Source organism: Hyaena hyaena, unplaced genomic scaffold (assembly GCF_003009895.1).
Source record: "Hyaena hyaena isolate Hyena2069 unplaced genomic scaffold, ASM300989v1 scaffold_1193, whole genome shotgun sequence".
Lineage (NCBI taxonomy): Eukaryota > Metazoa > Chordata > Mammalia > Carnivora > Hyaenidae > Hyaena > Hyaena hyaena.
In genome coordinates this window covers 335125-359268 of record NW_024081829.1, presented here as the reverse complement: position 1 = coordinate 359268, position 24144 = coordinate 335125, and the positions used below count along the sequence as shown (strand labels likewise).

Here is a 24144-nt window from a genome sequence, read left to right as displayed (position 1 = left end):
AAAAAAAAACTTTTTAAAAACATTTATTTATTTTGAGAGAGAGAGAGAGAGACAGAGAGAGAGAGAGAGAGAGAGAACATGCACATGCCGGGGAGAGGCAGAGAGAGAAGGAGAGAGAGAATCCCAAGCAGGTTCCACATTATCAGCACAGAGCCTGACACAGGGCTTGATCTAACAGACCATGAGATCAAGACGTGAGCTAAAATCAAGAGGCAGACACTGAATCAACTGAGCCACCCAGGTGCCCTGATATGTCTTTAAAATTGTGTATTTTAAGAGTTTTCTAAAGGTTATACTTAACACATTTTAAATAACACAAAAATGAATTTTAGCTTGACTACTACTTAAATGATTGAGGATTAAGACATAATGAATTAAAAGGTTTCTGCAATGGCCAACAGACACATGAAAAGATGCTCAACATCACTCATTACCAGAGAAATACCCATCAAAGCCCTACTGAGATAGATAACCACCTCACACCAGCCAGAGTGGCTAAAATGAACGAGTCAGGAAACCACAGATGCAGGCGAGGATGTGGAAAAACAAGAACCCTCCTACACTGTTGGTGGGAAGGCAAACTGGTGCAGCTGCTCTGGAAAACAGTGTGGAGGTTCCTCAAAAAATTAAATAGAGAACTACCCTACGACCCAACAACAACACTACTAGGAATTTACCCAAGGGATACAGGAGTGCTGATGCATAGGGGCATGTGTACCCCGAAGTTTATAGCAGTGCTTTCAACAACAGCCAAATTATGGAAAGAGCCTAAATGTCCATCAACTGATGAATGAATTAAGAAGTTGTGGTTTATATATATGATGGAATACTACTTGGCAATGAGAAAGAATGAAATCTGGCCATTTGCAACAACATAGATAGAACTGGAAGGTATTATACTGAGTAAAATCAGAGAAGAACAGATATCAAACGTTTTTACTCATATGTGGATCTTGAAAAACATAACAGAAGACCATGGGGGAAGGGAAGGGGGAAAATAGTTACAAATAGAGAGGGAGGGAGGCAAATCACAAGACTCTTTTTAAAGATAAATTATTTTCATTTTTTTAAATGTTTTACTTATTTCTGAGAGAGAGAGAGAGAGAGAGAGAGAGAGCGCATGAGCAGGGAAGGGTCAGAGAGAGAGGGAGACACAGAATCTAAACAGGCTCCGGATCTGAGCTGGCTGTCAGCACAGAGCCCGATGCTGGGCTCGAACCCACAAATCGTCAGATCATGACCTGAGCCGAAGTCGGACACTTAAGCAACTGAGCCACCCAGGCGTCCCTAAAAAAATTTTTTTTAAACATTTTTATTTATTATTGAGAGACAGAGACAGAGCAAGAACACGGGAGGGGCAGAGAGAGGGGGAGACACAGAATCTGAAGGAGGCTCCCAGCTCTGAGTTGTCAGCTAACTCACAAACCATGAGATCATGAGTTGAGCCAAAGTTGGATGCTTAGTCAACTGAGCCACCCAGGAGCCCTACAAGAGACTCTTAAATACAGAGAACAAACTGAAGGTGGATGGAGACATGGGGGAGAGGGAGAAATGGGTGATGGACATTGAGGGGGGCACTTGTTGGGGTGAGCACTGGGTGTTGTATGTAAGCTAATTTGACAATAAGTTATATTCATAAGAAAATAAAAATACAAGGGAAAGATAAAAATAAAATAAAATGCATCTGCAAGAAACCTACAGCTGACATCATACTATGAAAAATGGATGCTTTCCTCTAAGATCAGGAACAAGACAAAGGTATCTGTTCTTTCCATTTATATTCACCATTGCACTGGAGATCCTAGCCAGGGCAATTAAGTGAGAGACTGAAATAAAAGGCATTTGGATTGAAAAGAAAGATGTAAAACTATCTCTATTCAGATTATATGACCTTAGATAGAGAATACCCTAAGGAATCCACTAAAAAAGTAGTAGAACTAGTAAATGAATTCAGTGAAGTTGGAAGATAAAAGATTAACATACAAAAGTCAATAGTATTTTTATACACTAGCGAAGAACAATCTTAAAAGTGAAATTAAGGAAGCGATTCTATTTACACTAGCATGAAACAATTTAATACTTAATAATACATTTAATAAAAAAAGTATAAAACTTATATTCTGAAAAACCATAAAATATTGTTTAAAAAAAGAAAACCTAAAAAAACAGAAAGAAATCTCATGTTCATTAATTGGAGCACTTAGTGGTATGAAGACGGTTGTATTCCCTAGATCGATTCAGCATAATCACCTTTGAAATTCCAGCTGGCTCCTTTACAGAATTCTACAAATTCATTTGGAATGCAAGCAACCCAGTACAGCCAAAACAATCTTGATAAAGACAAAAGTTGGAGGACCTAGACTTCTTGATTCCAAAACTTAATGAAAAGCAACAATAATCAAGACAGTATGGCACTGACTTGAGGTAAACATAAATATCAATTGAATAGAATTGGGAGTCCAGGAACAACCCCATACATCTATGATCAACTTATTTTCAACTAGGATGCCACGACCATTCAATTAGAAAAGAATAGTTTTTTTCAAAAAATGGTGCTGGGACAACTGAATTGTCCTATGCAAAAGAATGAGGCTGGACCCCTACCTCAGACCATATATGAAAATTAACTCAAAATGAATCCAAGGGCTTAATGTAAAATCTAACATTATGATACCCTTAGAAGTAAAAATAGGCATAAATCTTTGTAACCTTGGATTAGACAATACTATCAAAGAAAAAATAGATAAATTGGATTTCATCAAAATTAAAAACTTTTGTACATCAAAGGACACCATCAGAAAAGAAACAACAAAAAACCCCAATAAAATTTAAAAAACAACAACAAAAAAGTAAAAAACAACCCACAGAATGGAGGAAAATGTTTGAAAAATATATATATGATAAGGACTTGTATCTAGAATGTGTAAAGAGGGGCACCTGCATGGTTCAGTTGGTTAAGCATCTGACTTCGGCTCAGGCCATGATCTCCCAGCCCGTGGGTTCGAGCCCTGGATAGGGGTCTGTGCTGACAGCTCTGTGCTGGAGCCTGCTTCAGATTTTGTGTCTCCCTCTCTCTCAAAAATAAATACACATTAAAAATTTTAAAAATAAAATATATTTTTACAACTCAATAGTAAAAAGAAAAATAAACTAATTAAAAATTGGGCAAAGGATCTGAATAGACATTTTTCCAAAGAAGGTCTACAAATGGCCACATGAAAAGATACTCTACCTCATTAGTTATCAGGGAAATCCAAATCCAAACCACACTGAGATACAACTCTAAACCCACTGAAATGACAATAATCAAAAATTACCTGTAATATTAGCAATTAAAGATCGGAAGAGATTGGCACCCACACACACTACTGGTAGAAATGGCAAATGGGGCACCCACTTTGGAAAACAATTTGGTACTTCCTCAAACACAGAGTCACCATATGATCCAGCAATTCCATTTCTAGGCAAATATCCAAGAGAAATGAAACATATGTCTACATAAAAACTTGAACATGAATATTCATAGCAACATTATTCATAATAGCCATAAATAGGAACAACCCAAATGCCCATCGATGAATGAATGGATAAATCCAATGTGGTATATCGGTGCAATGGATTATTTGGCCATAAATAGGAATGAAGTACTGATACATGCTACTGTATGAATGAGCCTTATATACCTTATGCTAAATGACATAACCCAGATAGATATAGTATATGATTCCATTTATATGAAATGGCTACAATGAGTAAATTGGTAGAGGCTGAAAATAGACTAGAGGTTGTCTGGGGCCAAGGGAGACAGTTAAGGAAATGGGTGTGATAGCTAATGGATACATAATTTCTTTTTGGGGTGATGAAAATGTTCTAACGGTGATTGTGGAGTTGGTTGTATATCTCTGGGAGTATACTGAAAATTATTGAATTGTACACTTAAGAAGATGAATTGCATGGTATGTTAATTATAGCTCAGTGAAGCTGTAAATCTAAAAAAGAAAAAGAAGCACAGAACATTCGAATTGGTGCATTGACTGTATTTATTAAATGGCTGCTATGGTCCTCCTCATGAAATTGGAATTTTGTAGAATTCATATGGTATTTAATGAGCAACTCTGCACATGGCCCCTGGGCACCGGTGGGGGCAGGACTAACAAATATATACTCTAACAAATATAGTCAGGTGTTTAGAAGTGTGTCTCAAAATTTCAGATAAATAGGGTTTAAAAAAATCTGCTTACTTCTCCTAGGGGGAGGGTAGCTTTGTCGGTTTTTTGTGGCTCAGCTATTAGTGGGCATAAGGACGATCAACTGCCTTCATGGGAAAGCTCTGAGAGCGGCTGGATTTGGACAACAATGGAAAGGGGAGAAGTTGAAAACTGCTGACGGAGAAAGTGGATCTTGCCGGAAGGGCCTCCAAAGAGGGTTTTGCATTTGGCACGGGCCTACATCGGTAGCCCTTTGCGTCTATGAACGGAAACAAAGTGCAGTAATTTAACACCAAGGGCTTTGCAGGAGGCTTATTATGATAACTGAAAAAGTTACTAAGACTCCATTATTCTTCTGTGAAATGTCCTCTATAAGAGGCTTTTTCCTCTTTTGCAGTAATTTGGTTCAAGCTTTCGCTGTTTTGCCTTAAGTTGCCCAGAGCCGGTGAAAAATGGAAGGATACACTCTGATTTTTGTATATAATCATTCCAAGTTGTTCTTGCCCTCTGTGGTTTTATTGCCTACATGCAGAAAACGCTTAGGTTTCTAAGCCATAAAAGATGAAATATTAATTTGATTTGATTTTTGAATCCCTTTCCTGATGCAGCTTGGCATTTGCCTTTATGTATTATTGTAGCCAGAGCTTTGCAAAGACCTGAAATGAAAAGTGTGGTTGTTTTCTCTGCTGAATGTACCTTTTTATTACCTTTCCTTCAGTGCTCCCGAGACCTTGAATCCCCGAGATTGGGAATCTCATGTTTCTCTTCTACTGTACAGTGTTTCCCTGTGTTGGCAGAGTTGAAGAAAGTGTGATTGTGGGTGAATTAGCCCCCTTTGCCTTAGTAGGAGTTAAATATGACCTTTATATTGATATCTCCATGATGAAGTCGTGGAGGCTGAGGCTTTTAGAAGTGTGTATTCCACTGAAAGCCTTTATTAGTAATTTCAGCAAGGCCATGCTAGAAATTTCAGAGCCTTCTCTACTGGTTAGCTGCAAGTGGTCCCGTCAAAGCTTCACTGTGGCTGTCGCCGGGTACTTGAAGAGGAAGCTGTGGTTGGAGAGCTCTGCTACTGGCACTGTGTCCTTTAACTGGAGCTACAGAGGGGCAAAAGTTGAGACAGTCTGTCTGCAGCAGCCTCACGTGAGGCGAGCTACCCTGGAGAATTCTTTAATGAACTTCCTATAAATTCTTCCATTTGGCCCATGGGCTTCTCTTCAGGAACCGCTAGCTTTGATTGTGGCATGTGCTGCTCGGTTCAATACCCATGAGCTGCTTCTCCTAATCCAAATAAGGCACGGTTCTAGGCTGTGCCACCCCTACTTTATAATATGACTCGGTGCTATGCTATGAAATATTGTGGATTTAAAGAAACAGTCTGTTCTCTGTCTTACAACAGTCACTGAATTAGAAAAGAGATACCATACATTCATTCTGATAACACCTAATCATAGTTTGTGAAAGGATTTCTGAGGTTTTTCACAAGGGTGATACTGAGATATGAAAGAGAAAGGGTTATATTGTGCTTTTTGTGATACTCTGTGGATTTATGTATAGTTTGTGAAAATGTATACTTTCTGTGCTGTCTGTTCTCAGAGCATTTAAAATTTGCTAGCTTTAAGGTTTGTATTTTTAAAATATTTTTTTCTTTTATCCCCCTTTTATTCTTTTGTTCCTTGTTATTTATTTCCTATAAGAAAATGTTGCAAGGATGGGGCGCCTGGGTGGCTTAGTCGGTTAAGCGTCCGACTTTCGCTTAGGTCATGATCTCGCCGTTCGTGGGTTCGAGCCCCGCGTTGGGCTCTGTGCTGACTGCCAGCTCAGAGCCTGGAGCCTGTTTCAGTCTGTGACTCCCTCTCTCTCTGGCCCTCCACTGCTCACGCTGTCTCCTCTCTCCTCTAGAAATAAATAAATAAAAAAAAAATTAAAAAAAAAAAAAGAAAATGTTGCAAGGAAAAATAGAAGCTGAAAAGGGAAACTAATTTACCCTGGATGATAGGAAAAACATTTGTTTTGTATTATAAGTTTAGAAGCATAGTCTTTGGAAAAGTTAAATAAATTTGGGTTTGTTTCCCTGCTCTGTCACTTCATTCAGTGTTTCCTCATCTGTGATGTGAAAGGAGGCTATATTCCTTCCAGCCTAAGATACCATTAATTGGAAGATGCATCATGATTTTGAGTTACTGTGAATGGAAAATGCTTTTAATTTGATTATGAGGCAAGGCCTGAGATACTTTTGATCGTAAGACACATTCTGATTTCAGAGCAACTCAAAGTCCATACATTTCTGAGAATGAGATGGGATATTATATGGCACTGTATGTGGCATATTGTCTAGGGCTGTGTGTGTGTGTAAAAAGAGAGGGAGAGAGGGAGAAATAGGGAACGCATGAATGAGAATGCGCTGGGCTTCCTTCTTTCCCAGATGCCCACCCTGCTCTTTCTTTCCCTTCCCCTTGCCCAGCTCCCTTCCTCCAAGGCAGCAGCAGAACCTCAGTCATAATGGCTTATAATCATATTTCTTACTGACTGATTCATAGTCTGATGTTTGCAAACAATTTATTTTTCAGCCTAACTAAAGAAAACGGATGCGAAATACATAGGATTGGTGAATTTAGAGAAAAGCGCATGAGGACATCTAAGATTCTGAGGATCTGTCTGTTAACTTAGCTCACCACAGTGAGACATTCTGCACCATTGTGATTTCGTGATAGAAAAGAGGTGTTAGAGGGCTGGGGACATCACGTGCCTTATCTCCCTCAGTGGCTTGCCAGTTATAAACTTCTGCTTATAAACTCAGAATTTTGATAACAGTGAAGTTTTTCAGGCATCATTTAGTGCCTGCCAGTTTTAAACTGATTTTAGCAGCTTATTTTGGTCTCAAATGAGATCTTAGATTTCCTATTTGTAAAATAAGATATAGCCTAGTTCAGGAATAATTTGAAAACTGAAATGAATAAGTCATTTGAAGTTTATTTTCTAAATAACAAAGTTTGTTCTTTCATCCCTACATTTCCAGGTCCTAGCAAGTGCTAGAAAGGTATGAAGATAATAAAGATATAGTCCCTGCCACGTACAAACACTTGCCAGTCTAGCAGGAAAGAAAGAGGCGAACACAACAGACAGTGGCAGAGGTTAGCCCTGGGTACCATGAAAGCAAATTATTGTTCAACAGCAGTAGTTGTTGGCACAATTGAAGTTCCCTGAGTCTAGAACTAGCTTGCTTTCTTTCTTTCTTTCTTTCTTTCTTTCTTTCTTTCTTTCTTTCTTTCTTTCTTTCTTTCTTTCTTTCTTTTTAATTTTTGAGAGAGAGAGACAGAGTGCAAGAGGTGGAGGGAGAGAGAGAGAAGGAGACGCAGAATCTGAAGCAGGCTCCAGGCTCTGCGCTGTCATCACAGAGCCCATTGTGGGGCTAGAACTCACGGAGTATGACATCATGACCAGAGCCAAAGTCAGACGCTTAACTGACTGAGCCACCTGGGCACCCTCACCCTGAGAACATTCTTGATGATGAGTGGGTCACCTAATCTTGTCCTTCTCTTTTTCAGTTTAGGGTTTTTTCGGTTTGTTGTTGTTAGTTTTTGTTGTTGTTGTTGTTTTTTGTTTTTGCATCCCAAATCATGCATTAAGCATAGGTATGTTTTATGTGTCTATTTGCAGCACAGATAATTTCTACATATTGACAAAAACTAGAGTGGAGAGGAAAAATTCCACCAGTAGCTTTAATATTGGCAATTCAGTGAATATCATTTTCATAGAGACCTTTTGACTCCATGGAGTTACACTTTATAAGGGCAAGCAGTATTGCAACTCAGAGTAAAAACTTCAAAATTGAATATCATGGAATAGTGCATGACATAAGAGAAAGAAAGGAAGTAGGATAATAAGTTGATTTGCTTGGATAAGTAAGTAGATAAAAGATTTCCAACTGGAAAACAGCAGGATGTTCACAGGCCTTTTAAGAAGTCAAGCAGGATCCTCTGTTTTGTTGACAATTAATGCAGCTATGAGTTCTTTAAATTCAGATACATGCACACAGTACTAAATAGCTAACAGAGATGTATGCATTTAATAATACATAGTAGCTTAACATCAAACAAAGCTTTGTATGTTAAAGAACACATAGAAGGTTAGTGTTCAATCCTATAGATTCAATCCTGTAGATAAAATATGATATTGAGATTTTTGCTTAGTTATAATTTCAATATATTGATTTGTGCAAATGTTAAACTCATTAATATTAGGTAGATAATAATGATGTTCATACTTATGATGATCATGATGATCACCAAAATTTATTAAGTGTATATACTATGAGTTGGACACTGTTTTAAGCACTTTATATCTCTTAACTCATTTAAAGCTAACAACCTATGAGGAAGATATTATTCTTATCCACATTTTACAGATGAGAAAATTGGAGGCCTGGGAATATTCAGAAATTTGTCCAGGGACATGCAGTTTGTAAGCGGCAGAGCTGAGATTTGAACTCAGAGAGTCTGTCCACGTGGCCTGTACTCTTACCTGCATTTGTCTCTCGGACATCTGCAAATGCATTGGCTTCTATTCTCTACCACCTGTACCTTAAGCTGAGTCCCTGAGCTCAGACCTGCACCGTCTCCCCGCATACACACACTGGCTTGATGCTTTTTCCCCACCCACCCTCTTGTACCCCGTGGGTCACAGCCATGTCTTGGCCACTAGAGGGCGAGAGGAGCAGAAACTGGGACTGCACAGCCTTCCCACCAGGGCTGGGAAAGGAGCTGGAGAGGGAGCAGAAGCTCATAGCAGCCCGGGAGGCAGTTGGAGAGGCGCTGTCTGCGGTCTGGGGACAGAGGGCAGGGGTGAACCTCAGCCAATGAGGTGGATTTGAACCCAGACATGGTGAGTGACAGGCGGGCAGCTTCTGCTGGGAGAGCCCATCTTATATATTTACATCTTATATATATTTATTTACTGCTATCTGAAAGTCGAGTGTTCCAATGAAGCTTTTCATAAACCGGAAGGGCATAAAGCAATTATAGTTAATTTATATGGAAAAAATGTTGAGCATTACCAAGTCAAAAAACAACCTCTCTTAGGTTTTTCTGATACCTTAGGAACTTCTTCCTAACAATACACAAAATAAATGGAGATACAGCACAGATGCTCACAGACACTTCAGAGCTGCAGGGCCTGGTGCTGAGATGCTGGGTGTGGTTCCCAGGGAAGGGGCTTCGCAGGGCCACTTTTACTACCTTTATGACCCCTTGCTGCAAAACAAGTGCTGAATGCTATTTTCACTGTCCCTCCCCCCCACCCCCAAATTGAAAATCCTCTCTGGATTTATTTTGGTTAGCAAACACAGGTACTAATGTAGGTCTCTGTAAATGCAAAGTGGTGTGATGTGAACTTCGAAAAGCAGAAGATGCCTGTAATTTCCCCTCCCTCCAAGGGAGTGGGCGAGTCGGGGAGGCTTAGAGAGGAGTGTGGTGCTGGGTGGGCAACCAACTTCCAGCCCCTCCAGGCTCGGCACAATCTGGTTTCCCAGAGCCAGGGGCTTTCAGAAGGGGCAGCGAGGAGGCTCTACTGTTGCCCCCCATTCTCCTCCCCAGCGCCCAATCTTCCCTATTCATCCCCTAGGCCTGATATTCTAGCAAGGAGACATTTGGGTCTCACTTGAGCTGAAGACCTGAGAGATGTACAGAGCACCACGAATGAATGGTCAGAATTTCTGTTTGAATAGTGCAGTAAGATTTAGATGACAGGGGGGCATCAGGAGATGTCTTCACTCTCTGTTCAATATAACCTTGTATTTACTGATGACAAATGTCCTGTTTTGAAGAGTTTAATACTAATTAGAATGCATAGTCAAATAAATTATATTGCTTTTAAATTATGACTTGAGCTATGAACATGGAGGTTTGTTTTGTTTGTTATCCTGGGGGCGGGGTCTAGAATGGTATAAATTGTTCAGCTGAAACAAGGATTTCATGGATTTATCATTTTCAATTTAAAGGTAAAGTTTTGCCTATTTATTTGTATAGATAGAATGTGTATTCTTCCTTAACGAAGATAATACTTTATTAAGCAGCTCACTTAAGCCCAGAGCTCTGGTCAGTTTACCTGAAAGAGTCCAGGGACCTGTTGGATCTAAGAGACATCTGTGATGATGTGGACAGAGTGCTGGGCAGGGAATCAGAGAGCTCACCTTTCCTTCAGACACTCTCTCCCTTGTGTGCACTGTGGGGCCAGTCACTCCTCTGAGCTGTCAATTTCTTCATCTGTGAAAAGGCCATTGCTGATTTCTACAAAATCAGGGCTGTCCTGGGGATTACAAGGTGAACACTGGTTGGCAGGCAAAGCTCCGATTTTAGATCAATCTAATCCTCTGCTCCTTTACATGCATCGCTGAACGCCTGGAGCAAGCCATCCAACCGTGTGTGCTGGGGGAGACCACAGGCTTCTGAAAGCCAGTCTCATCTGGACCCATTGGACTCTCCATTTACTTATTCTCATTTTGCTCTCCTACAACAATTATTCTAATCCTTGGCTGTATTTAAAATGATCAATATCCATTTCCTCTAAGAGTTAGTTTTGTTTTCATTTATACAGGAAAATAAAACCAGAAATAAAAAGCAAAGGCGTAAAACAAAATAAAAAAGCATGTTACCAATTCTTGAAGGAAAAAAAAAGCATGGAAAAAAGACTGGAATGAAATATGCCAGAATGTAATCAGTGGATTTTTGTTCCTTCATACTTCTCTATGCTTTTCAAGGGTTCTGTTATAACACGTATACATTATGTCTGCAAAATAATGGAAAAATTATCAAACAGAAAAGCTACCATTTGAGGAGCTACCACCCACCAGTTGACTTAGCCCCCACCCCATTCTTCCCCATGCTGGTCCTGGCTGGAATGAAGGGGTCTCTCTCTCCGCGTCTAGTGCTAATCTGATCATCTGTGCTATTAACTCCATATTATCTTCACTTCTCAAGGATCGTGTATTGGCATTAGATATCCTTAACCTCCCCTTCCTTTTTAGTCGATTTTTGTCAGTATATAAATATACTTAACTTAGTCCCCTCCAATCTTAGCAAATGAAGCCCCAACTCTATGTTAATTCCACTCTTACTCTAGACCCATACCTATTTTTCTGTTTGTAGCCTAAGTTCTGGAAAGAGTCTGACTCTAGCTTCTTCCCTCACAGCATCCTTAACGTTGCTCTTGCCAAGATCTCCAGTGACATAGTTGTCTCATTTCAATCTTCGCCTTACTTTCTCTTCATACTTTGCTCAGTACAAGTACTGCCGCTTCTGTGAAGCCTCCCTGATTTCTCTCAGAGAAGGCTAGGATGATTTTTTTCCAGTATTCTCGTTGCCTTTTGTATAATCATTTTATTGTAGTCTAATTTCTTTATTTTTATTTTAGATTATGAGGTCCTTGGGGCAGGCAATATAGCTTTTTTTCTTAACTTTTTAAAAAGCTGTGAAATACAATGCATACAAATACATTAATCAAAAATTTAGAGGTAATGGATAATCAAAAAGTGAACATTTGTGTAACTATTACCCAGGGCATGGAATGGAGTATTTTCAGTATACCAGGAGCACCCTGTATCCTTTCCTGACCCCACTTATTCCCTCTACTATCTTGGATTTATGACACTTGCTTTCTGGGTTTTCTTCATAGTTGCACTGCCTATATATGCATTCCTAAACAAAGCATTTAGTTCTACCTGCACTTGAACTTTTTACAGATGCCATCACATCATGTGTTCTGTTTTGCTTCTTTCATTGAATATTGTGTTTGAATGATCCATCCTCATAGTTGTGCATTATCACAATCTCCACTTTTGGTGCTGTGGCATTTCATTATATGAATTTATAACAAGCAATGTATCTATTTTTTATTTTTTCTTAACGTTTATTCATTTTTTTGATAGAGACAGAGTGCCAGTGGGGGAGGGACAGAGAGAGAGATACACACACACAGATTCTGAAGCAGGCTCCAGGCTCTAAGCTGTCAGCACAGAGCCCGACGTGGGGCTTGAACCCATGAACTATGAGATCATGACCTGAGCTGAAAATAAGAGTCAGATGCTTAACTGACCAAGCCACTCAGGTCGGTCACTTCTGGTATGCTTCTTTTGAGCCCCATGTGCCTGAGTTTCTTTAGGGTATAGATCCAGGATTAGAATTGCCTGTCACAGGATGGGTGAATCTTCAATTCTACCAGATAATGGCAAATTATTTCTTAAAGTCGCTGTCACAGTTTACATCCCACCAGCCGTGTAGAGAGTGACCATTGCTCTATAACTTTGCCAACATGTGGTAGTATTGACCTTTAAAATTTTTATCAACACAGGTGGTATAGAGGAGTATTTTACTGTGGTTTTAATTTGTATTTCCCTCTTAGCAATGAGGGGGAGCACTTTCATGTGTTTATCGGTCAGCTGGATTTCCTCTTTAGTGAAAGGCCTATTCAAGTTCCGTTCACTTTTTTAGTGGGTTGCTTGTCTTTATTTTATTGCTTTGTAAAAGTTATTTTACACTCTGGATATGTGTCCTTTGTTGGTTGTATGTGTTGGAAATAAATTCTACTATAAAATTGTACACATTCCAAGATTTAGTGATTGCAGTATTTTTTATTCCTTAGTCCTAATCAGTAAGTAGGAACAGAGTAATTAGAAAACAAATTAAAGTGTGCGTTAACCTTGAAATTAATCCTCTCCTTCCCTTCTTCTCTCTAGGTGTTATTATTGTCCCCAGTGCTGGTGTGGGTATCGTCCTGGGAGGCTACATTATTAAAAAATTGAAACTTGGTGCAAGAGAATCTGCGAAACTGGCCATGATCTGCAGTGGTGTGTCTTTACTGTGTTTTTCAACCCTATTTATCGTTGGATGTGAAAGTATTAATCTAGGGGGCATAAACATCCCTTATACAACAGGGTAAGTATCTTGAAAGAGCCATTTCATGTCACCCAGCTCATGAATTAAGTGCCAAGCCCTGTGGTGTTGGTGCCTCAGGGTGAGACTAGTGCTCCCCACTCTAGGCGGGTCTCGTGTGCACGTTTCCTCTCCCCAGGGGGGGCACACACTCGCAGAGGGCAGCGGCCGTGGTCCCTCCTTTGTCCATGTCCCTTTTGACTCCACAGAGCATCTCTCATAATATTTTGGTTATAGCGGATGAGGAAGAGATGCTTATTGGATTTAAAAAACCTATTTTATAATGCAATGTTTTGAGTAGCTAACACATTCACGCAGTTGAAAAACACAAAAGTCAGTGAAAATATAATGTACAATGAAAAGTCTTGCTCTTACCCAGGTCCTCCACCTTGTCTCCCCAGTCAGAGGCAAACCAGGTAAGTACTTTACTTCATTTCTTGTGCATTCTCCCAAGGCTTCTTTATCTAAGAAACTATGAGTATGTATTTAAAGTTTTACCTGTTTTATATCCAAAAGGTTGCATTCTATATATACTTTCCCAGCTTTAAAATATATGTAACAATATAGCTTAGAGATCTTTCTGTGCTAATAATAATACAGAGCATAGCCAACCCCTATATTGACACTCTTCTAATGTTTTATTTGTTAATCATCACGTCGACCCTATCAGGTAGGTTCTATTATTATCTTGATTTTACAGATGGCAGAACTGAGGTACAGAACACACATGATATGCTGATAATATGTGACACATGGCTGAGAAAAATGTTCTAATCTGTAGCATTTGCCAGTTTCGGAGGTGTAAATATCCCCACCGTGGCTGATTTCAAGCTAACTAGGTGAAGAACACCAAGCTGGAGGGAGGTGCCCAGTCATGTACCATTAGATCATATTTCTATCATACAGGTATTTAGATTTAAATAGCCTGGGGAAGACGTAGAGAACAGTATAATAAGAAAATTAGGAGATAATGAATTGAGTATTTATTATCTTTGTATTATTTATTTAACTGTAAATTTATATAACCTAATTTTTAATAATGGCTCTGCTAAACAAGCAGATGACCAAATCCTTGAAAATTGAAGATTTTATGACCCAGGATGGCTGTGCTGCATGTTACATCGAACTTAATTCAGACTTAACCCCAGATAATTCAGAGTCCATGCCTTAAGCACTCTTTTTAACTGCTGTCTAACATTCCATTTAATTCCATTCTGTAATTTGACAGGCAGTTTCCAATCTTTAGTCATTAAAAATAATGGTGTAATAAATAATCTCATGCCTATATCACTTCTCCTGTGTGCCACATATTTGTAGGATAAATTCCCAGAAAGGAGATTGCAATGAATATTGCCAAAGTGGATAAATTTGTAACCTCACCAGCAGTAGATCTGAGGGTCAATTTTCCACACCCTTTCCAAAAGAAGGTAGAAAGATATGAAAACCATAACTTTTATTTCCTGAGTACATCGGAGTTTATTAGGATCTGCTCATTGGACAGAATTTCAGTGCCTAGGTTTTGGTCCTTAGTGCCAACCAGCACTGTTTCCTTTTGATTTTCAGTGGAGTATTATTTTATAAAATGTTCCGCTTGAAATTTGAATGAGAAAAGGTTTAATTTCACTTAACCAACCTAGAACATCAGAAAGCAAAAAAGAAGAGGAACTGCCCATCAGGGCGTATTTAGATGACAGAATATGGTCACTTGTCTCAGGAGTCTTTTTTTTTTTTTTCCATCAAGAAATATGGGTCTGCGCATTGCACACACTGGTACATAGCTTCTTTTCAGTGCCTATGAAAATGGCATAGGAAATAAAGTCTTCAAAAGTTTTAAGACAGTGTAGAACAGGAGCCCCGATTCTTAAGTTAAATCTAAATTTGCATCTTCACTCTGCTTGGCCAGTTGCTTAACTGTAAGCCTCAGTATCCTCATCTGTAAAATAGGGTAATGATAATAGTCCCTTAGTCCCTTCAGGGGTAACAGAATATCATAGACTGGGTGGCTTACAAACAACAGAAATTTATTGCTCACAGATCTGGAGGCTGGAAAGTCCGCGATCAAGATGCCTGCAGATTCGGTGTCTTATGAGGCTCCACTTCTTGATTCATAAATGGCGGTCATTTCCCTGTGTCTTTATGTGGTGGAAGGGGTAGGGCATCTCTCTACAGTCCTTTTCATAAGGACACTTATCCCATCCATGAGGGCTCCAACCTGCAAATATCCCCCTGGGGGTTAGTTTTCAAACCATGAATGCTGTGGGATCAAACATTTAGTCTACAGCACTAAGAATCACCTTAGAGGCTGCAAGCAAGGACTGCATGAGTAACACTTGTAAAGCTCTCAGCTTGATGCCTGGCACACAGTCAGCGCTCACTGGAAGTTAGCTATTGTTATCAGTTATCACAAATACTCTTCTGGTATTTACCTCACTCTTTATTTTTAGAAACATTATTTTGAATGTTTATTTATTTTTGAAGGAGAGAGAGAGAGACAGAGTGTGAGCAGGGGAGGAGCAGAGAGAAAGGGAGATACAGAATCCAAAGCGGGTTCCAGGCTCTGAGCTGTCAGCACAGAGCCCAATACAAGGCTCTAACTCACAAACCGTGAGATCACGACCTAAGCCGAAGTTGGACACTTAACTAAGTCACCCCTTAGTGACTTAGGTCCCCTTAGGCACCCTTAGGTGCCCCTTTATCTCTGTATTTTTAAGATATAATGTATAAATTAACCAAAGTGAGACATAATGTATGACTTCCTATCTTGGTAAATGAGGAGTTCAGTTTTCCCTTTATATATTTTGGCCAAATCCTTCTTGGATATTTTTATGCTTGATTCTGACAGTATTATTAACTGCTGAGGCACAAGTAGTATGTCATGATTAGATTCCTTCTTTTGTACAACATTGATTTTCCTGGAATAATAATTGTTTTATTTTCATTTCCTTTGTTTTCTCTGAATGTGTGTCTGGCTTCCTATACTCTCTAAGGGCTCAAAATATCTCACTGTGATTTTTCACCTGTCTGATAAGCTCATGATCCCATTTCCTATCCCTTGGGGTCATCTAATCAGAGTCCTAGAGCCTGGGCTCTAATCCAGACACGATGATCTCTGGACCTGCTGCCCAAGCCATCTCCTGGGAATCCTGTTTGCCCTAGTGTGGATCCTTTGTTCCTCTGAGCTCCTGGAGGCCTCTTCTTCTTTTTTTTTTTAAATGTTTTATTTATTTTTGAAAGAAAAATAGAGACAGCATGAGCAGGGGAGGGTCAGAGAGAGAGAGAGAGACACACACACACAAAATCCAAAAACAGCCTCCAGGCTCTGAGCTAGCTGTCAGCACAGAGCCCGATGCAGGGCTCGAACCCACGTACTGTGAGATTATGACCTGAGCCGAAGTCAGACGCTTTACTGACTGAACCACCCAGGCGCCCCTGGAGACCTCTTCTTTGACTCTTCCCTCATTTTGTGAGAGCACATCCTCCAGTAGCTACAGGAAAGTTATAAAGGCTGTAACTTTTTTTTTCCTGAATATTGTTCTTGAAATAGCTTTTTTTTTTTTCAACTATTATATTTGATTGCCAACTTGGCTGGGTAAAGAATTTGAGATTGAATGAATCATTTTCACTCAGAATTTTGACGTTATTACTCCATTGTCATCTAATTTCTCATGCTACTGTGGGAAATCTGGCCTTTCTTTTTCTCAGTCTTTTGTATGTACCCTATTTTTCCTTCTAGAAGCTTCCAGTTTACTCCTGGCATTCCTGAATTTCATCACTATATACTTTGGAGTGGGTTTCCATCCCTCCCATCCCCGGCTCCAAGCACTTAGTGAGCTTTCAATGTCTGGAAACAGTGTCTTGCAGTTTTGTTTTTGTTTTTTATTTAAATTTTGTTATTTTTTTCTCACCATTTTTCTCTTCTCTCTCCTTCATTGATTCTCTACTATTCTTTATCAAGTATATTATATAAACTTTTTTAGTCCTACTTTTGGAAAGATTTCTTAATTTTTTTAATGTTTATTTATTTTTTGAGAGACAGAGAGAGACAGAGCATGAGCAGGGGAGGGACAGAGAGAGATGGAGTCACAGAATCCAAAGCAGGCTCCAGACTCTGAGCTGTCAGCACAGAGTCTGACATGGGGCCCAAACCCACGAACCATGAGATCATGACCTGAGCTGAAGTCAGATGCTTAACCAACTGAACCACCCAGGCATCCCTGAAAATATTTCTTCAGCTCTATATTTTCAGTCTTCTGCTAAATGTTTATTTTGAATATTGTGTTTTTTAAAGTTATTTATTTTTAAGAGAGAGAGAGTGAGAGAGAGAGAGAGAGAGAGAGAATCCCAAGCAGGCCCCATACTGTCAGCACAGAGCCCAGTGTGAGGCTTGAACTCACAAACTGCGAGATTATCACGTAAGCTGAACCAATTGAGCCACCCAGGCACCCCTGTATTTTTAACATCCAGATTTCTTTCTTGATCTTTGGTTGTTTCTTGCTTCTAGTCCTCTTGCTCCATAGGTGGAATGTCTTCTGTTACTTCTCCAACATTATTTAGAGTTTGTTTTCCTCCCTGAATTGTCTATGTCCTCTGAGTGCCTGCTTTCTATTTATTTTGCTGTCCTGGTTATGTTGGAAGCTTCCCTTACATTTCTGGTGATCCTTAGCTTTGTCTTAGTATCGAAGAAGATGCATTTGAAAAGCTAGGTCAGTGTTCTCTGTCTGACAGTAGAGCTTGTCATTTGGTGGATCTCACTGTAGGTAACCGGAGATGGGGAGCAGAAATTTTCATTGGGGTGATGGGTGTCACAACTTGAGGCCTTACCTCTGGAGTGCTTTGGCTGCTCAGGAGAAGGGTTCTCCTGCCCTTCTGCTGGGGCTGTGTTGGGATAGATTCAGGGTTGTAAGCCTAGCTTCTGGCATTCTACAGCTTTGGGGGTGGAGTGGTGGTGGGAAGGGGCCTGGGTCCTTCTGTTCATTCTATAGACTTTTACCTAATTCCCCTGTCATCATTCTAGCATCTCACCAAAGGTCTTCTTTATGTAGACTTCTTTATGTATAGACTTCGGTTTATTTTCTCTAGAAAATAAAGGCATGGGAGAAAAATAGTCATCCCCTAACTAGGGTGGGGATGGGAATCTGCTTAAAATTGTTCATTTGGACCACAGCTTTCTTGTGTTGTCTGTTCTTTTTTTTTTTTTTTTTTTTTAATATTTTTATTTCTAGGAGAGAGAGAGAGAGAGAGAGACAGCGTGAGCTGGGGAGGGTCAGAGAGAGAGGGTGTCACAGACTGAAACAGGCTCCAGGTTCTGAGCTGGCAGTCAGCACAGAGCCCGACGCGGGGCTCGAACCCACAAACCGCGAGATCATGACCTAAGCGAAAGTCGGACGCTTAACCGACTAAGCCACCCAGGCGCCCCTTGTGTTGTCTGTTCTTGAGTTCGTTCTTTTTTTTTAAGTTTATTTATTTTGAGAGAGAGAGGCAGAGAGAGAATCCCAAGCAGACTTCTTGCTGTCAGCAGAGCCTGACATAGGGCTCCATGTGAACCATGAGATCATGATCTGAACCAAAATCAAGAATTGGACACTCAGCTAACTGAGGCAGCCAGTCACCCCTGTCCTTGAGTTCTAAAGGCCTATTCTTCTCTCTCCAACTACCAGCTTTCACCATGCTCATATATACTTTTTAAGTTCTCAACACACTTTGTTTTATTGGATTCTTGTTTTTCTGTAATCTTGCTTCAGTTGGACCAGTTGCTCTCTAGGCATAATTTATATTCTGGAACTTCCTTTCATGTATCTCTCTGTTGTATCCACTTTTTTTTGTTGTTTGTGTATTTATTTATTAATTAACTCCTTGTTTTTCTGGAGAAAAATACCCAGATACCTTCCTAGGAAAGAGTCTGTGGGAAGAAAAACTTTCTGATTCTGTAAATGTATTAAAGTGTCTTTCTTTTTCCTCTCACATTTAAAGATAGTTTGAGTGGGGACAGAATTATAAGTTATAAATTGCTTTGCAGAGAACTTTGATACCATTGCTTTGTCATCTAGCATCTAATGTTGCTGGTAAGACATTAAACTCCAGGCCTCACTCTCATTTCTCTGTGGCCAAATTTATTTCGAAGATTTTAAGAAATTTTTTATCCAAGTGTTCTGAAATTTCATAAGGAATACTTTACCATCCAATTTTGTCTTGGCTGGACCCTTCCAGTGTCACTTTCTCAGAGAGGCTCTCCCTCTTTGCCAATCTAAGGGAGCCCATTCTCCCCTTTATCATATTACTCCTCCTCAATTTCCTCGGAGCACTTACCACTAGCTGAAGTTATCTTGTTGAAGCACATGCTCTGCTTTTGCCTTCTCTTTCTGAAATATGAATTCCTTGAGAACAGTTTCTGTAGCTGTCTACATAATAATTGCATCCCCACCATCTGAAGCAACACATGGGGTTTGTTGCATGAAGGAATGAATGGATGAATGAATGTTTGGGCCTAGGACTATGTTCATTTATTACATTAGGTGCTCTCTTAGCCATCTTAATCTAACACGTATGTCTTAAACTCCAGGGAGGTTTTCTTCTGCTATAGCTTTACTCACTCTCCATTTTCCATGCACCCTCTAGGATTCCTGCTAATCTGTTGTTGGAACTTATGGGCTGGTTGCCTGTATGTTTAATTTGTTCAACTTTTGTATTGCCTATGTCCTTTGCTTTGAGAGAGTCTTCCATACTTTGTTTTCTGTTCTTTATCTAAAATTTTTTTTGTTTTGAGAATAACTTTTTTCTTTGTTATATTCTGAGTGTTCCCTTTTCATAACATCCTGATGCCTTTTAAAAAATATTTTTATAATGTTTGTTCATTTTTGAGAGAGAGAGAGAAAGTGTGAGTCGGGGTTGGGGGGAAGAGTAAGGGAGAGAGGGAGACACGGAATCCGAAGCAGGCTCCAGGCTCTGAGCTGTCAGCCCAGAGCCAGACGAGGGCTTGAATTCATGAACTTGAGCTCTTGATTGAGCTGAAGTTGTATGCTCAACTGACTGAGCCACTCAGGTACCCCATTCCTGATGTCTTTTTGAGGAGTAATATCTTCTCAGATCTGTGTATATAGTTAGATTATTTTTTTTTTTTTACTTTTTTTCTATGCTTCACATTTTGCCATTTGTTTTTAAGGGTTTTTCTGTTCATTTATTCTGAGCTTTACAGGCTGACAAGACTCTGTCTAGCACCTTACAGGTTATACGCCCCACCCTCAACCCCTGCAAACACGGGGGGTGGTTTAGTCTCAGCTGTTAAAAGCTAGATTGAGCTTAGCCTTTTGAATTTCTTCCAATGTCTTTAGAGAAGAATTTTCTGGAGAATGTGTGGGCTCTGACGTGGGGATGGAGGTGAGTGAATATGAGAATGGAAAGGTCCACTGATACAATTTTCTCTCCCTCCAACCTCAGCTCCCTCCTCACCTTGGGCTTCTGCCACATCTGGTAACTTTGAGCACACAGCCTTGCGGAGCCTTATGGAGGGTCTCTGGGGCAGGCTGGCTCTTCTCCAAGGTGCTATCTGCTCATCACATAAACTCATGGTATCTGCTTCGTTGTTTTCATGAGGTTTGGTGTTACTCTTTCCGTTCCTCTTTGCTAGCATTATTCCTTTTCATTTTGTTCACTGTAATTTTAAGTGCATTCTCAGCAAGGGGTAGGAAGGCACCCCCCTGTCTTACTTGCTTTCAAACTGCAAGTCCCCTCAAGACTTTAAAGCCCTTGCTTAGCACCACATCAGTCTTGCCAATCCTGAGTCAACTGACTCTGGACTCCCCAGCACTATGGGCAAAACTTATATAATTGTGCTGATTGGCCCCATTACAAATTTATGAGTTCCAATCTTAGCAGGGCCTCATCTTTGCTGAGCGATCCATTTCCTTGGCCCTACTCAGCTTCCTTTCCTATGCCCCAGCATGGTTGCATTTTTAAAAATTCTTATCTTCAAGTATTTTGTCTTACTCTTATCTAGTTTTTCTTGTTGGACATCCCAGATTCTGTGTTAGTGAGAAAACAGGGGTCCCAAGAAAGAACTTCTTGGCCTTCTTTCCCCTCTCCCCTCAAGCTCCTTTGTCAAAGATGGTATTATTTTCAAAGAAAAGTACCAGAGCCATCAATTTTCTAAGTGTGTGACCTTGTGAAAAAAAAATTAGCTAATATTGAGTTTTGGTTTCCTCATGGTAAAATTGGTGATAATGCCAGCCACATCTGGTTACAAACGTAATTAAATAAAACATATGTGGTTGAAAAATTAAAATATTGCAGAAAGATAAAAAATGGAAAGTCAGTGTCTCTTTCCTCCATCCTCAGCCTCCAGTTCGAAGCATTCCAATATTTTAAGCAAATGGTTGTAGTTTTGATTTTGAGGACTGTATTAGGGAAGTTTTCTGGTAATTCCTAGCACAGAGTCCAGCAATTAGTATAGGCCAAAAAAGTCAGTTTCTTCTCTCTTCTCCTTTCTCTTCTAGATCATACAAAGCAACTCCCTTTCTTCTTTACATGATGAATGAATGTCTGGCATCTACCTCTGTGCAGGGATATTATTCATCTATTGATGCTGACCTTTTAATAATTTGATGAAAATAAGCATCTTAATTATCTAAATCCATGATTTATGGTATGCTTCTCATCTGATTGTATTCAACAGAGAAAAACCTGATAAGGCATGCTGGAGGCTACTTCAGGTTTCCATTCTTTCCAGTTTTGCAGCCTGACTTCATCGAAGTTCATAAATTAGCAAAATAAAAACCCAGCTTCCTTGGAGAATTCCTCTGGCTTCCCAAATACTTCTAGGAAGATAGTCTAAAATTGAATTATTGTAAACACTTTTGCGGGTTGCCGTTCCATAGGCATGGCACTTTTTTTTTTTCTTGAGAAAGAGAGAGAGAGAACATGGGCAGGAGAGGAGCAGAGAAAGAGGTAAACACAGAATTCAAAGCTGGCTGCAGGCTCTGAGCTATCAGCACAGAGCCCAGTCCTGGGCTTGTGTCAGCACAGAGCCCGATGTGGGGCTCAAACTCACAGATGGCGAGATCATGACCTGAGCTGAAGTCGGATGCTTAACTGACTGAGCCACCCAGGCGCCCCTAGGCTTGGCACTTTAAGAGCAGCAGTTATGTTTGGTGAAGAGTAAGGGGGTCCTTTCACCGAGCAGGGTGTGGGCTACATTTCAGCCTCTCCTTGCTCCTTTGGCTGGGTGCTCTTGTGCAGTATGCAACCTGCTTATTGGTATGGGTCGGCCTGTTAAGTAAAAGCTGTTCTGTGTGATATTGAGGCTTGCATTTGGGATCTTTTTTTTTTCCTTCTTTAAAGCCAAATAAGAGAGAGATGAAGGGAGTGACAGTGAAGAGAGGAATCTTGGTTCAGTGTCTATTTGATTCAAGTATGGTGATTGGCACTTGCTCATGTATATCTCTTATATATAATGCTTGCAATGCCACTCTGCTGTGTGTATTATTACCCACATGTTTTAATGAAAGAAACCAGGCTTACAGATGAAGTGATTTGCTCAAAGTCCTCAGTTAATAAGGAGTAGACTCAAATGAACTGCAGGTTATCTATTTCAGAGTTTGTGTTCTTTCTGAGCACCGCAGTCAGTTGCTGCTTCACATTTTGTATTTCATATAGGCAAATTCCTAAATTTGCACACCACCTCCTTACTAAGAGAGCTAGACAGATTGTATCTGTTTCTGTTGGTGCATTGTTTCTTCATTTTTCGATACAGCTGGGTTACAGTCATAATGCTGTGTTCTATACCTGCTTTTGCTCAGTCTCTCTAGTCAACCAGTCTAGATTTTCACTCTGACCTTGTCATATACTAGCCATGTGACTGTGGAGCAATCATTTGACCTTTCTGTGTTTGGTTTCCACATCTTTAAGGTGAAGATACTGATAGATACTATGTTGCTGCATTGCTGTGAGGATTGAAAAAATACTTTGCAAATTCCTTAACCTCTCTGTGCATTAGATGGGCTAGTAACAGGGGCGCCTGGGTGGGTTAGTCGGTTAAGCGTCTGACTTTCGCTTAGGTCATGATCTCGTAGTTCGTGGGTTCGAGCCCCGCGTCGGGCTCTGTGCTGACTGCCAGCTCAGAGCCTGGAGCCTATTTCAGAGTCTGTGTCTCCCTCTCTCTCTGACCCTCCCCTGCTCATGCTGTCTCTCTCTCTCTCCTAGAAATAAATAACAATATTAAAAAAAAAAAAAAAGATGGGCTAGTAACAGTACCAACCTCTTAGAATTATAGAAGGAGAAGCAATTGATAAACAACTATTTAATGATATTTTTTCTCATTTGAAATCCAAGAAAGAAGCTCAGAAAGATTGAACAACTTGCTCAGTCACACAGAAAATGTTAGAACTAAAGTCTGAACCCAGGTTTCTCTGATTCTGAATGCAATGCTTTAATTATTAAAATGTTCTGAAAGAAGAAAAAAAGCACAAAGAAGCAAGCACAACATATAAGCCACCTTCATTTATTAAATCTTGTAAGAGAAGCTCCAGGTTCACCAGCAGGGTGAATCTTTTGACATTAAAAGACTTAATGACTGATCCATCTTTGAATTAGTATCAAATGCTCAAGGGGCACCTACATGCCTACTATGGGGTTGGGATGTTTAGAAACATGAACTTTTCCTGTTGGGCCAAAATTGAGTCAGTCTTTTTGCCGAATGAACCTGACTTGTTACTAGTGGTTCCCCTAGAAAGTTCAGATTTATAGCCAAGATGTAGAAACAACTTAAGTGTCCAACAACAGATGAATGGATAAAGAGAATGTGGCATATACATACAATGGGACACTATTCAGCCTTAAGCAAGCAAGAACTTTTGCAAGGTGCAATGAACCCTGAAGACATCAGGCTAAGTGAAATAGGCCAGTTACAGAATGACAAATACTGAATGATTCCATTTATAGGAGCTAGCTAAAATAGTTAAATTCATAGAATCAAAGGTGGGATGGTAGCTTGAGGAAGTGGGAAATGGGGAGTTACC

General features: G+C 40.0%; 1 protein-coding gene across 3 annotated transcripts in view; it reads left to right on the top strand.

The window, feature by feature from the left end:
• The window catches only part of SLCO5A1 (solute carrier organic anion transporter family member 5A1), a 90005-nt gene that overhangs the window by 41473 nt on the left and 24388 nt on the right, over positions 1-24144 (top strand). For all 3 annotated transcript variants that reach the window (XR_005526615.1, XM_039222844.1, XM_039222843.1), the window contains one exon: positions 12940-13138. Coding sequence is in view for 2 of the 3 variants with exons in the window: in XM_039222844.1 (XP_039078775.1) it covers positions 12940-13138 (199 nt within the window). In the remaining variant the exon portion in view is untranslated. The remainder of the gene's footprint in view (positions 1-12939; positions 13139-24144) is intronic.